This window comes from Chiloscyllium plagiosum, chromosome 14 (assembly GCF_004010195.1).
Source record: "Chiloscyllium plagiosum isolate BGI_BamShark_2017 chromosome 14, ASM401019v2, whole genome shotgun sequence".
NCBI lineage: Eukaryota > Metazoa > Chordata > Chondrichthyes > Orectolobiformes > Hemiscylliidae > Chiloscyllium > Chiloscyllium plagiosum.
Window position 1 is genome coordinate 13,682,788 of NC_057723.1, and position 13,071 is coordinate 13,695,858.

At 39.0% G+C, this 13,071-nt stretch overlaps 1 protein-coding gene across 3 annotated transcripts in view; it reads right to left on the reverse strand.

The window, feature by feature from the left end:
• The window catches only part of rbm27 (RNA binding motif protein 27), a 146,777-nt gene that overhangs the window by 54,307 nt on the left and 79,399 nt on the right, over positions 1-13,071 (reverse strand). For all 3 annotated transcript variants that reach the window (XM_043703208.1, XM_043703210.1, XM_043703209.1), the window contains exons 16-18: positions 12,012-12,182; positions 9,116-9,220; positions 5,614-5,799 (exon numbers count right to left, since the gene is read on the reverse strand). In XM_043703208.1, the coding sequence (XP_043559143.1) occupies positions 5,614-5,799; positions 9,116-9,220; positions 12,012-12,182 (462 nt within the window). The remainder of the gene's footprint in view (positions 1-5,613; positions 5,800-9,115; positions 9,221-12,011; positions 12,183-13,071) is intronic.

The following is a 13,071-nucleotide window of genomic DNA, read 5'->3' on the forward strand; positions in this document are numbered from 1 at the left end:
CCGAGAATGCAACTTTTAAAAAAGGGTTTTGTGATTTACACATGAAAGAAGTGAAACTGTCACTGTATTCTAACAGATGAAAGGCTTAACAGACAATCAATTCTTCAATGTATAATTTCAGTTACATCACACTGCAAATTTTTGCTATAAATTCTGTGTTACGATCCAGTCCTTTTGGAAGTATATGTACATCACATATCTTCCCCTCATCAACTCTCTCTCTGTTACCTCTTCAAAGCAGACCAGTAAGTTAGTTCAACATGATTTTCCCGTTAGAAACAATTCTGGCTCACTCTAATTAACCCACATTTGTCCATGTGACTATTAATTCTCTCCAGGATTCTTGTTTCCAGATGTTTCCTCACAGCCAAATTTAAACTTAAATCGTCTGTAATTGCTGCGTTATAACTTTTTTCAAAAATAAGGGTATAACGATTGCCATTTTCCACTTCTTTGGTACAACCAACACCCTCCCACCACCCCAGTGCCTAAGTTAGCACACTCACTTCCTTCAGTATCCTTGGGCTCATCGTATCTGGTCCAGCTGCTTTTGCAACTTTAAAACACCAACAGCTAATCCAATACCTTCTCTGGATTTATTTTGAACACTAAAGTAACAGAGTTTCCACCTCCGCCACCATGACTTCAGTAGCATCTGCTTCTTTGGTAAACACAAATGCAAAATATTAATTCAGTACACAATCCATGCCTCTGCCTCCTTTATGGTTCCTAATCAGCCAGACGACTCATTTTGCTATTTATAAAGACTTGGTGAATTTGCGTTACTTTAGCTATCAGTCTTTCTCTTTACCCCACCACCTCTCTCAGCTTCTTTTATTTGCTTTTCACCTCCCTTCTGAACATTTTATAGTTAGCTTGGTTGACAATTTCATTTTTTATTTTACACCTATCCCAGTCCCCAAAAATCAGGTCAAGCAGTGCTTCCCTACTTCTCTTGTTATATATGTTTAAGCCATGAAGTGTTCAGGAGGATGTTAGTAGAAGACACGCCCCTTTTACCCTTAAAACTACCACTATCCCAGTCTACAGTCAAGTAACTGAAGTTCGCATTATAACAACTTGAATGCCTTCACCTCTCATAATTGCAGATTTGTTTTTTTACACCCTTCCAGGTGGTTTAGTTGGTATAGTGTGTAATTAAACATGTAAAAGTTTGGCAGTGCCGAAACTAATCTACAAATGTGGCCTACAGATGCCACAAATGACATCCACCACTTACAACTGTCCTGTCATGTCCCTGGGAATTTCCCATTCATTCTTGGGATGTGGGTTCACTGTTGAGCCAACATTTATTGCCCATCCTTAATTGCCCGGGAGAAAGTAGTAGGAAGCTGCCTTCTTGAAATGCTTCAATCCTTGGAATATAGGCACACCCACAATGCTGCCAAGAAAGAATTTTTGGGATTTTACATAGAACATAGAACGTTAAAACACAGTACAGGCCCTTCAGCACTCGATGTTGCGCTGACTTATGAAATTAATCTGATGCCCATCTAACCTACACTGTTCCATTAGTATTCATTTATACACACACATATATATCCAATGCCCATTTAAATGCCCTTAACATTGACGAATCTACTACAGTTGCAGGCAGGCCGTTCCATGCCCCCAACTACGGAGTAAAGTACCTACCCCTGATATCTGTTCTAAATCTATCAACCCTTAATTATAAGCTGTTGGCCTTCAGCATCCAAGGTAAAAGGCTCTCACTGTCCACCTCTCAACCTTCTTCTCTCCAACGAAAACAGTCTCAGTTCCCTCAGCCTTTCCTCATGTACCCTCGTATGGAAGACCTTTCTTCCATACCAGGCAACATCCTAGTAAATGTCCTCTGAACCCTTTCCAAAACTTCCACATCCTTCCTATAATGCGGTGACCAGAACTGTACGCAAGACTCCAGGTGCAGCCTCACCAGTGCCTTGCACAGCTGAAGCATGAACTCGTGACTCAGAAACTCAATCCCTCTACCAAGAAAAGCCAATACACCATATGCCTTCTTAACAACCCTACCAACCTGCGTGGCAACTTTCAGGGATTTATGCACCTGGACACAGAGATCTCTCTGCTCATCTTCACTGCTAAGAATTCAACCAATAGCCCAGTACTCTGCGTTCCGGTTATTTCTTTTGAAGTGAACTACCTCACTTTTCTGCATTAAACTCCATTTGCCACTTCTCCACCCAGCTCTGTATCTTATCTGTTTCCCTCTGTAATCAAAAACATCCTTCAGCACTATCCACAACCCTGCCTATCTTCACGTCATCTGCAAATTTACTAACCCATCCTTTTAAGCCACATCCAGATCATCTATAAAAATGACAAACAGCAGTGATCCCAAAACAGATCCTTGTGGCACACCACTGATAACTGAGCTCCAGGATAAACATTTCTCAACAATCACCACCTTCTTTCAGCTAGCCAATTTCTGATCCAATTCACTGAATCACTTTCAATCCCGAAACTCCGTATTTTGTGCAATAGCCTACCGTGTGGAACCTTATCAAGTGCCTTACTGAAGACCAGATACACCACATCAACCCCTTTACCTTCATGCATCTCTTTTGTCACCTTCTTGAAGAACTCAATAAGGTTAGTGAGGTACGACCTACCCTTCACAAAACCAAGCTGACTGTCTCTAATCAAATTATTCCTTGCCAGATGATTATAAATCTTATCTCTTACAACCTATTCCAATACCTTACCCACAACTGAAGTAAGGCTCACTGGCCTATAATTACCACAATTGTCTCGACTCCCCTTCTTAAACAAGGGAACAACATTTGCTAGCCTCCAGTCTTCTGGCACTACTCCTGTCGACAATGATGACATAAAAATCCAAGATAAAGGCTCTGCAATCACCTCCCTGGCTTCCCAGAGATTCCAAGGATAAATCCATCCGGCCCAGGGGTCTTATCTATTTTCAGATCTTCCAAAATTGCTAAAACCTCCTTGTTGTCACCACAATCCCATCTAATCTATTAGCCTGTACCTCCGTATTCTCACTAACATTGCCTTTTTCTAATGTGAATACTGACAAAAAGTATTCAATAAGCACTTTCCCTATGTCTTCCGATTCCACACTCAACTTCCCACTCTTATCCTTGATTGGCCCTAATCTTACTCTAGTCGTTCTTTTATTCCTGATATACCTATAGAAGGCCTTAGGGTTTTCCTTGATCCTATCCACCAACAACTTCTCATGTCCCCTCCTGGTTCTTCTTAACCTTCTCTTTAGATCTTTTCTGGGTAACTTTTAACTCTCAAGCTCCCGAACTGAGCCTTCATGCTTCATCCCCACATAAGCCTTCTTCTTCCTCTTGACAAGAGCTTCAACTTCTTGATAAACCATGGCTCCCCCCTCAACAACTACCTCTCTGCCTCAAAGGTATATACTTATCAAGGACTTGCAGTAGCTGCTCCTTGAATAAGTTCCACATTTCAAGTGTGTCCCTCCCCTGCAGATTCTTTCCCCATCCTATGCATCCTAAATCTTGCCTGATTGTACTATAATTGCCTTTTCCCCAGTTATACCTCTTTCCCTGCGGTAAAAACCTATTTCTGCCCATTGCTAGTGTAAACATAACTGATTTGTGGTCACTATCGCCAAAGTGCTCACCTACCTCCAAATTGAACACCTGGCCGGGTTCATTACCCAGTACTAAATTCAATATGGTATCACCCCTTGTTGGCCTGTCTACATACTGTGTCAGAAAACCCTCCTGCATATATTGAACAAAAACCGATCCATCTAAACTACTTGAACTATAATATTCCCAGTCAATGTTGGAGAAGTGAAAGACCACCCCCCCATAACAACGACCCTGTTCCTATCAAGAATCATCTTTGCTATCCTTTCCTCTACATCCCTGGAAGAATTCGGAGGCACATAGAAAAGTCCCAACAGGGTGACCTCTCCTTTACTGTTTCTAACCTCAGCCCTAAGTAGAGGAGTCCTCAAATGTTATCCCAGCTGCTGTAATACTACCCTTGATTAACAATGCCACAACCACCTCCCCACTTTTACCACCTTCTGTTTTTACTGAAACATCTAAATCCCAGACTGTCCAACCACCATTCCTCTGAAATGGCCACAACATCATATTCCCAGGTACCAACTAATGCTACAAGTTCGTCCAACTTATTCCGGATGCTCCTGGCATTGAAGTACAACACCCTGATTACCGCTGCCCTCTCATGACCTTGTAAACCCATCCCTGACCTCACTACCCTCAACCTCTTGTACACTGGAGCTACAATTCAGATTCCTATCCCACTAGTTTAAAACCCCCCGAAGAGCATTAGCAAATACCCCCCCTCAGGATATTGGTACCCCTCTAGTTCAGATGAAGACCATCCTGTTTGTACAGGTCCCACCTTCTCCAAAAAGGGCTCCAATTATCCACGAATCCAAACCCCTCCCTTCTGCACCATTGCTGTAGCTACGTGATCAGTTCCATTCTCTCCTTGTTCCTCGCTTCACTCGCACATGGCACAGGCAACAAACCAGAGATAACAACTCTGTTTGATCCAGCAACAATGATAGAATGACAATATAGTTACAAGTCAAGATGATGAGAGACTTGCAGGGGAACTTGCAGGTGGTGGTTTTCTAAGAATGACATTTTCATCACAGAATTATTAAAGTGATGCTCAGTATTACTTTATTACATGGTGGTGGCAACTCAATTTTGACTTTCCATTCAAGTTGATGCATATATTATATGCAAAAATGTATGGTATGTGTTTGGTCTGCATTGAGTTTTGCTAATTTATAATATTTCTTGTGCTAAATTCAGCATTTCTGATCTAACATTTGTGACTGAAGTCATGCAATCTAGACAATTCATTATAGCACTTGGAAATATTAATAGTAAATAATGGACAACACAATATAGATTTGCAAGTATTGTCTTGCTTGTGGAAGGTACTCATGAACGGTGGACATTGAATGTGTTTCAGCAGATTGGAGACAACAGAATAGCCCTTTAGTAGAAGGAAGACCATTTACAATAGCAAGTAATTGACAAGTCTTTGAAACTATTGACATTATTCACTCTGGTTTAACAGGAAAATAAAAGACAGAGTTTCTGAGTAGGTATGTAAGTAGAGCTAATTTAAAGTCTGAGGTGATTCACAGATTAGTGGGCTAACCCCCTCAATTATTCCTCAATAGGAAACCTGTGTTCTATGCATACCAACTCCACACTGCCACTGCAGCACAGTCAGGTAACAGGCCAAGAAATTATGGAATATAGAAGCATTAAACAACCTCAAATAGACTTGGAAACTAGAACAGACTGGGATTATGAACTTAAATTTGTCAGAACAATTTACTTACAAGACAATTTCCTATCCCCACAACATTTAACCCCAATGAACAGTATTTCTCATTGACAGTATAACTTTTAAACTTTAAGTTTTGGTTATGTTTCCTAAATTATAGGTAAATAGCAAAACATAGCACAGGGAGTTTGTGAACCCCAGGATGTTATGAATGCTTGGAAATGAACAAAATCAAAACACATGCAATCTTTTGCCAATTGGATTACTTAAATTTCAATGTTGAATTAATTTTAGGTCTGAACTTACTGAGAAATGTGGCATTAATTCATCTTTTTCCTCCTGTGTGAAGCCGAATACCGTTAAAGTTTTGGGCCTGTGATCAACCACCATGTGCATCTGTGCACCTCTTCCCCTCACACTCCTGCCTCGACCTCGGCCTCGTGTTTGCATAGTCTTACCACGTCCTCCAGGGAGAATGCCCAGTCTTGCAGCCTAAAACAAGCAACAGATTTGGTTATATCCTTTTGCAGAAATACAAGTATTGCTCATTTGAGCCAGTGTCTGTGATCTCTTTTTACAACCTAGTTCCTCATATTGTGTCTTCTCACAGCAGCAAAAAATAAAAGAGCAAAGGAATATACAAGCAAACCTTGAAGAATACAAGTAGATAAACTGTCTGTGAGGAAGAATCAAGGATAAATAAAACAAATTCAATCAAACAGGAAAACAAGAAATGAAGAAAGTCAACGAATCATACTAACGTAAATATTTATTAAATTATTTTAGTTACCATCTTGGTTTCTTTACAAAAGTGAGTATTTTCTTCATGCCATAGGATTTTTTGCAGTAATGTTTTCAACTATATGTGTGGGTTGCACACACTTCTGTTCTTCAAAGACAAACTCAACAATTGCCTAAGTGGGACTGGCAAGCTTTTGGAAGTTCTTTATTCAAAGGTGACCAAAGCATATACACATTGCTGGAAAGCTTGTACTTGTACACCTCGCTCATTCAACTAACAGTCCAGCTACTGTGTTACACTGATGATATATTATGTTGCCAAATTATATAGATTGTGTACATGTCCATTTAAAGACATACTATAACAGCCTACCACTAGGGTAAGCCAAAACCTCAACTTTGTGTGCTTTTGTAATTTAATACCTTCCAATTCAGGAGATGCAGACTAGATATCACAGCATGTTGTGGGTCCATTCAACTGAAAGAATTATAATTGACAGCACTCAGCATTTGCTCTGAACTTGTTGCTCCCATTAAAATACCTTCAAAAGAAGCTCTTTTACAAAAAGAGAACGTAAACTGATTTTTTTTTTACCCACAATACACGGAAGACAATATTAAAGGGTGAACAATTTAAAACAATGAAACTGCAGCTTCCAGAACATTTTCGTGTAATGCCAAGTTCTATAGTAGAAATGGTGGACATGGTGATACATTCAACAGTTACAGAAGTTGCTTTTATTTACATCCATTAAGAAAACAAAAATAATGGTAATTAATATAACCTAGAAGTTATGCAATCGAGACAATTTGTTATAGCAGGAGCAATTTCTGTAATGCTTCTACCAGAACTGAAGTTAGGAGAGAGAGCATTCCCCCCAAACCCTTATGGCCTGAAAAGGGCAAATCAGATTAACGTTAATAGCCTGCATTTAGTAGCTTTAAAATAGCACAAATCCCAAGACAATACACAGTACTTTCTTAAAACAAAATTTGCCAGAAAGATTTAGTGCAGCATCTAAAAAGAAAGTTATTCATAAAGGTTTAAGAGAAGAAATTCCAATATAAGACAGCTGCCAACCACTGGAGAAGCAAACCAGGAAGCACCAGAATTGGAAGAATTCATAGGTCTCAACAGGCAACTAAAAGTTAGAGATTGGGGAATGCAACACCATAGAGGGATTTGAACACAAGGGAGACAATTTAGAAGAAGTTCAGGCTTTGCGAGACTGGAAGCCATGAAGATCAAGGAGTACAGGAGATAATGGTCAAGCAAGATTTTTGAGAATTGGGATACAGCAACAGAATTCTGCATGAGTTCATACTTGCAGAGAGCAAAAGCAAGAAGAAGCATAAAACAATTTGAGGATGGCTAGTTTAACTGAATAAAAAAGGGATTTGGAGATGTTGATGGAAATCAAAGACTGGCAGGGAAAAAAAAATGACATCCTTCAAAGGAACTACTTTGTTTGCAAACTATACAGATTTCCACAAGGCAAACAGAAAGAGGAACCAAAGTTAGTGCTCACTGCATAACTAAAAGCAGAAATTAAAATGAACATTGATCTAGCAGACATACTGAACAGACAAGAAATCAAAAGGAAACAAGGCGTAGAATAATTCTTAGAGCAGCAGAAAAGGTAAATCTGATCTTTAAGAAAGTATGCAGTATATTTATGGCATCAAAAAGCCTTCACAACAATAAAGTCAATGAAAATCGGGTGAGATTCTCCCCTGCGTGCAGCCATATCCAGCTAAAAAGGAAGATAGTCATGGTTGTTCAAAGTCAGTTTTCTCAACACCAGGATATCCTAAAAGGGTTTGTCAGGGTAGTGTCTAAGTTCCAACCAACTTCTGCTATTTTATCCATAACTTCCCAGCATCATAAAGTCAGAAGTAGGGATGTTTGGTGATAGTTGTTCAACACCACTGTGACTCTTCAGATACTTTAGTAGGTCATGTGGAAATACAACAAAACCTGGACAATATCCAGGTGTGACTAACAACTGGTAAGTAGCATTTCAGAACAAAAGAGCTAAAAGTGGAAATAGGCAATTTTGCCCCTTGAATCTGCTGTGCCATTTAATATGATCATGACTGATTTCATCACAGCCTCAACCCTACTTTCTTCCCCTCTTTTCACAATACTTTAACTCATTAAATGGAGAAAAATTGGAGTATGCCAAAGGGATTTAGGCATACTTGTGCACAAAACACAAAAGCTAGCACACAGGTACAGCAGATATTCAGGAAGCCTAATGGAACGTTCACCTTTATTTCAAAGGCATCGGAGTATTAGGATAGGGAACTCCTACTCCAACTATACAAGATACTCTTTTACTACTGTGAACAATTTGATCCTCTTATTTAGGGAAAGATTATTTCATGGCAGGCTGTTCAGAGCAAGTGCACCAGGATCTGGAAGGATTGTCTTTTGAGGAAAAGCTAAACAGGTTGGGACTTTGCTCACTGGAGAGGTGATCTCATTGAAACACATAGGAATCTTTAAGGGTTTGACAAGACAAATGCTGAGAGGATACTTCCCCTCATGGGAGAGTCTGAGACCATGCTGTAAAAGTCTATGAATCTATACAATACTTTTTCACATATAAATTCACATTCAATTTATATAAAACAGTATCATCCCCAGCAAAAGTTGATTCTTATCAACTAAAACATTGCGATTTATTATCATTTCTGATGTCTTTCTGCAACGAGGTACAATGAAATGCAATTGTGGGTTTTGGAAAGTGACAGATGTAGGAGCAGAGAGTTGCAAGGAGGTGAAATTGTAAGAGTATGGTAGTGGGTCAATTTTCTTTTTTAAAAAGCTATTTATTGCAGGATTTATTCAAGACAGCAATTAGGCCACATCCCTTGCAGCAAAGGAAAAAATTAAATTGTGTGCACACACATATCAATGGGCCTCAGTTAATCATAGGACAGTCCCATCCAAACTGCTTGATCCAGAATCACTATGAAAGACAAACTTTTAACCCACTGCTCGTCTCACAGAACTACACTTGAGGAACCTGGAAGACTCAGACATCAAATAAACAACTATTACCTCGACTTGGAGCTGATTCAGCTTTTTTCGCAAGTCTGTTGTGTCCTCCCCTGAATTAAGCTTCTTGTGGAAATCCAGCTCTGCATCCAGTAATTCCTTCTGTGCCTGAACAGTTAAAATAGAAAATAAAACATTTGAAACACATTACCTCATGAATGTGGGTATCATTGGCAAGACCAGCATTTGCTTTCTATCCTTACCTGCCTTGGAATTGGGTAACCTGCTGGACCATTTAAGAGGTTAGTTCAGAATCAAATATATTATTTTGGATCTGGAAAACCATGTAAGCCAGACTAGGCAAGGATGACAGACCTTCTTTCCACAAAGATGTTAGTGAACCAAGTGGGTTTTGCAGAGGCCGATGGCTGTTTCATTGCATAGTTACTGAGACAAAGCTTATATTCCAGAATTATTACTAAATTTAAATTCCACCAACATGTGAGCTTGTGTCCCCAGTTACTAGTCCAGAATCAAGACCACTACATCACCAAATTTAAACAAAAATAGTATTTTAATACAAGATGTACAATCTTTACATTAATGTATTCCTTAATCCAAATATCCTCAAAACCAAATATCCTTTTATCCTATAATTAACTGTGGGATATTGCTGTGTGGAAAATTAATTGTCACATTTTCCTACACCATACTGCAGGATCCATTTCAAAAAACTATCTAATTGGTTTTGTGATGTATTGAAAAGGATTATGTAAATATCTATGAGAAGATTGTGGGTTCTAAATCTCTCTGTGGAGGCTTCAGCACAATTTGGGCTTTGCAACATTGAGGGAGTATTGTGTTGTCAGAGATGCTGTCTCTTGGACGAGATGTTAAACCAAAGCTCTGTTAGTTTGCACGTGCGGATGTAACAAATTCGATGACACTATTTGAAGCAGGTCAGGTATATTCTCCCTGAATCCTGACCAATGTTTATCCCTTAATCTTCAGTTAGCTGATCATTATCTCAATGTTGCTCATCAGTCCTTGTTGTGTGCATATTGGATTCTGTTTCCTACAATAGCAATTACATTCCAAAAGTAGCTCCAAGGCTATAAACCACACAGATATTCTCAAAGGAATCAAACAAACCCAAGTTATTCATTTTGTCACAATCGTGCTGTGCTTTGTGCTAATTCCAGCATCTTTTCAACTACTCTTTGGTTAAATTTCTTTAACGTTCTTATTGCAAAGTGCACAGGGGTCAAACTTGCCGTGATGCATGACAACAACTGTTACTAAAAGATTAATGATGGCACTCATTACTCATCACAGAAATTGCAAGGATGTGTAAAATGTTTATGCATATTTATTACTAACTGTGCCTCATTTGGGGGTCTCAGAATTGCACACTCGAGCATGGGTTGCTCAGTTTCCACAGTGTCTCTCATTAATTAATCTTAAAGCTGACTTCTATGGTGACTGCCTTTGTTCAAATTCCATTGAGAGATCTGTATTCAAATATCGTCTAAGTATAATACAGGAATCATTTCAATTTACTCATTTTGCTACAGTTTCAGGAAACCAGAAAACTCAGCTTCAATTGCTCATGAAGTAACCACACTTCATCAACACGTTAGAGAAAAGACCTCAGAGGCAAAAGAACAATACTTAGACTTTTGGCATTTTTGAAATTGATGCAGAAGAACCTGTGTGGACTTTAGTACAGTCCAGAGCTGAAAAGGAAGGTAGTCAGAAGAAAAGAATCATTCTTATAAAGCATTAAATAAAAAAAAAACAAGTCTGGTAACTCTGTTAGCTATGCAAATCAATTAATTTGTCTTGTTCCTTCATGCACTTATTCCCCAAGATAACAATACACAGTCTGGTACAAAAACAAAGTCTCTAAGACCAGGACAAAACAGTTCAGTTCAAATACTTATTTTTTAAAAAAGATTAATTTAACCGCTTGATCACCATATTATTCAATCTTATTTATAAACCAGAACAGATTTATTTGTATTTTCCAGTCATTTATACTGCCTGGAATGGGCAGATTGCCTCACAAAGAAAGATTCAACAGTCTAAGCCTGTATTCTCTTCTCATTAGAAGAGTCTGAGGTGACTTGATTGAAACATACAAAAGGATCTTGGTCAGGTAGATATGGAAAGGATGTTTCCTCTTGTGGGAGAATCTAGACCTGGGGTTTACAGTTTAAAAATAAAGGGCCCCCCTTTAAGACAGGGATGAGGAATATATTTTTTCTTCAAAGCACAAGTGTTTCTGGAATTCCTTTCCTCAAAATACAACAGATGCAGAATCCTTAAACATTTTTATGGTAGATGTAGACAGATTCTTGATTACCAAGGGGACTAAATAATTATTGGGGATATGCAAGCAAATTATGAGGGGCATGGATAGAATAAATAAACAAAGTCTTTTCCCTAGGGTGGGGGAGTCCAGAACGAGAGGGCATGAGTTTAGGGTGAGAGGGGAAAGATATAAAAGGGACCGAAGGGGCAACTTTTTCAAATGAGCTGCCAGAGGAAGTGGTGGAGGCTGGTACAATTGCATCATTGAAAAGACATTTGGATGGGTATATGAATAGGAAGGGTTTGGAGGGATATGGGCCGGGTGCTGGCAGGTGGGACTAGATTGGGTTGGGATAACTGGTCGGCATGGATGAATTGGTCTGAAGGGCTGTTTCTGTGCTGTATATCTCTATGACTCTATGTAGATTGAGGTTAAAATCAAGTCATCCTTGCTTTTATTGAATGGCAGAACAGGTTTGAAGGGCCGATGGATTGGCTCTTGTTCTTTGTTCACATGCCTGATTAAATGACATTCTTCGAAAAAGCTTATTCCATTACTATAACCCTTTGAGTAAGTAAATAACATATTTCTTCATTTTTGTTTTAGTGAGACAATAGTTAATTATATATTTTAAAAAGGACTAACATCAGATTTGGATTTCAGTTGTGATGGAGCCGATGACGTTGATGCTGATGTTGCTTTCAGTTCATCACGTAATTGAGATATTCTTTCCGTCAAGTCTTTAATGGTTTTCATTATTTTAGCTCTTTCATCTGCTTTCATACTTTTATTTTTTTCCAGTTTGCAAATTAATACCTGAATTCATTAAAAAAAAGAGAAGTACTTTAATCTCAGATATACTGATTAGTCTAAACTGGATACAGTCTATGGGTGGAAAATGTGCACCATTATACATTAACCAGTTCAAAAGGGCAACACTCCACATGCTTGAATATCCTAGATTGAAGTTTCAACCCTCCTATGAATCAAAGTAATGTTTCACATCCATTGTGACCATGATCTTCATACATTATCCATCCTCATCCTTCCCCACCACTCTGCACGCTTTGTTCTTGCAGACTTCATCTTATTCCAACCCTCCCCCTGGCTATTTCTGTTACCTCCTACTCCTCAAGGAAAGGATTATTTGTTTCACCAACCCTTGCAAGACTCTGAAAATAAAGCAAAAAAAATGCAGATCTTAGAGATTTGAAACAAAAATAGAAATTGTAGTTAAACTTGAGATAATCCCAAACTCTACTGTCCATATCCTAACATGCACCATATCCAATTTACTACGTCCCACTGTGCTCAATGACCTGCACTGTTTCTGGCAAGACTTTTGTCAGACTGCATATACAACATCCAATTATTGGAAGAGTAGAAATTTCTCCCAATTAAATTTCAAAACAGTCACACCATTTCTTTTGGTTCCCCTGCAAACACCACTCCTTAGGCAACTCTCTTCTGGTCAACTGCAGGACTGTATGATAATAGTGCTGAAAATGTGTTGCTGGAAAAGCGCAGCAGGTCAGGCAGCATCCAGGGAACAGGAGAATCGACGTTTCGGGCATAAGCCCTTCTTCAGGAATGAGGAAAGTTTGTCCAGCAGGCTAAGATAAAAGGTAGGGAGGAGGGACTTGGGGGAGGTGCGTCAGAAATGTGATAGGTGGAAAGAGGTAAAGGTGAGGGTGATAGGTCAGAC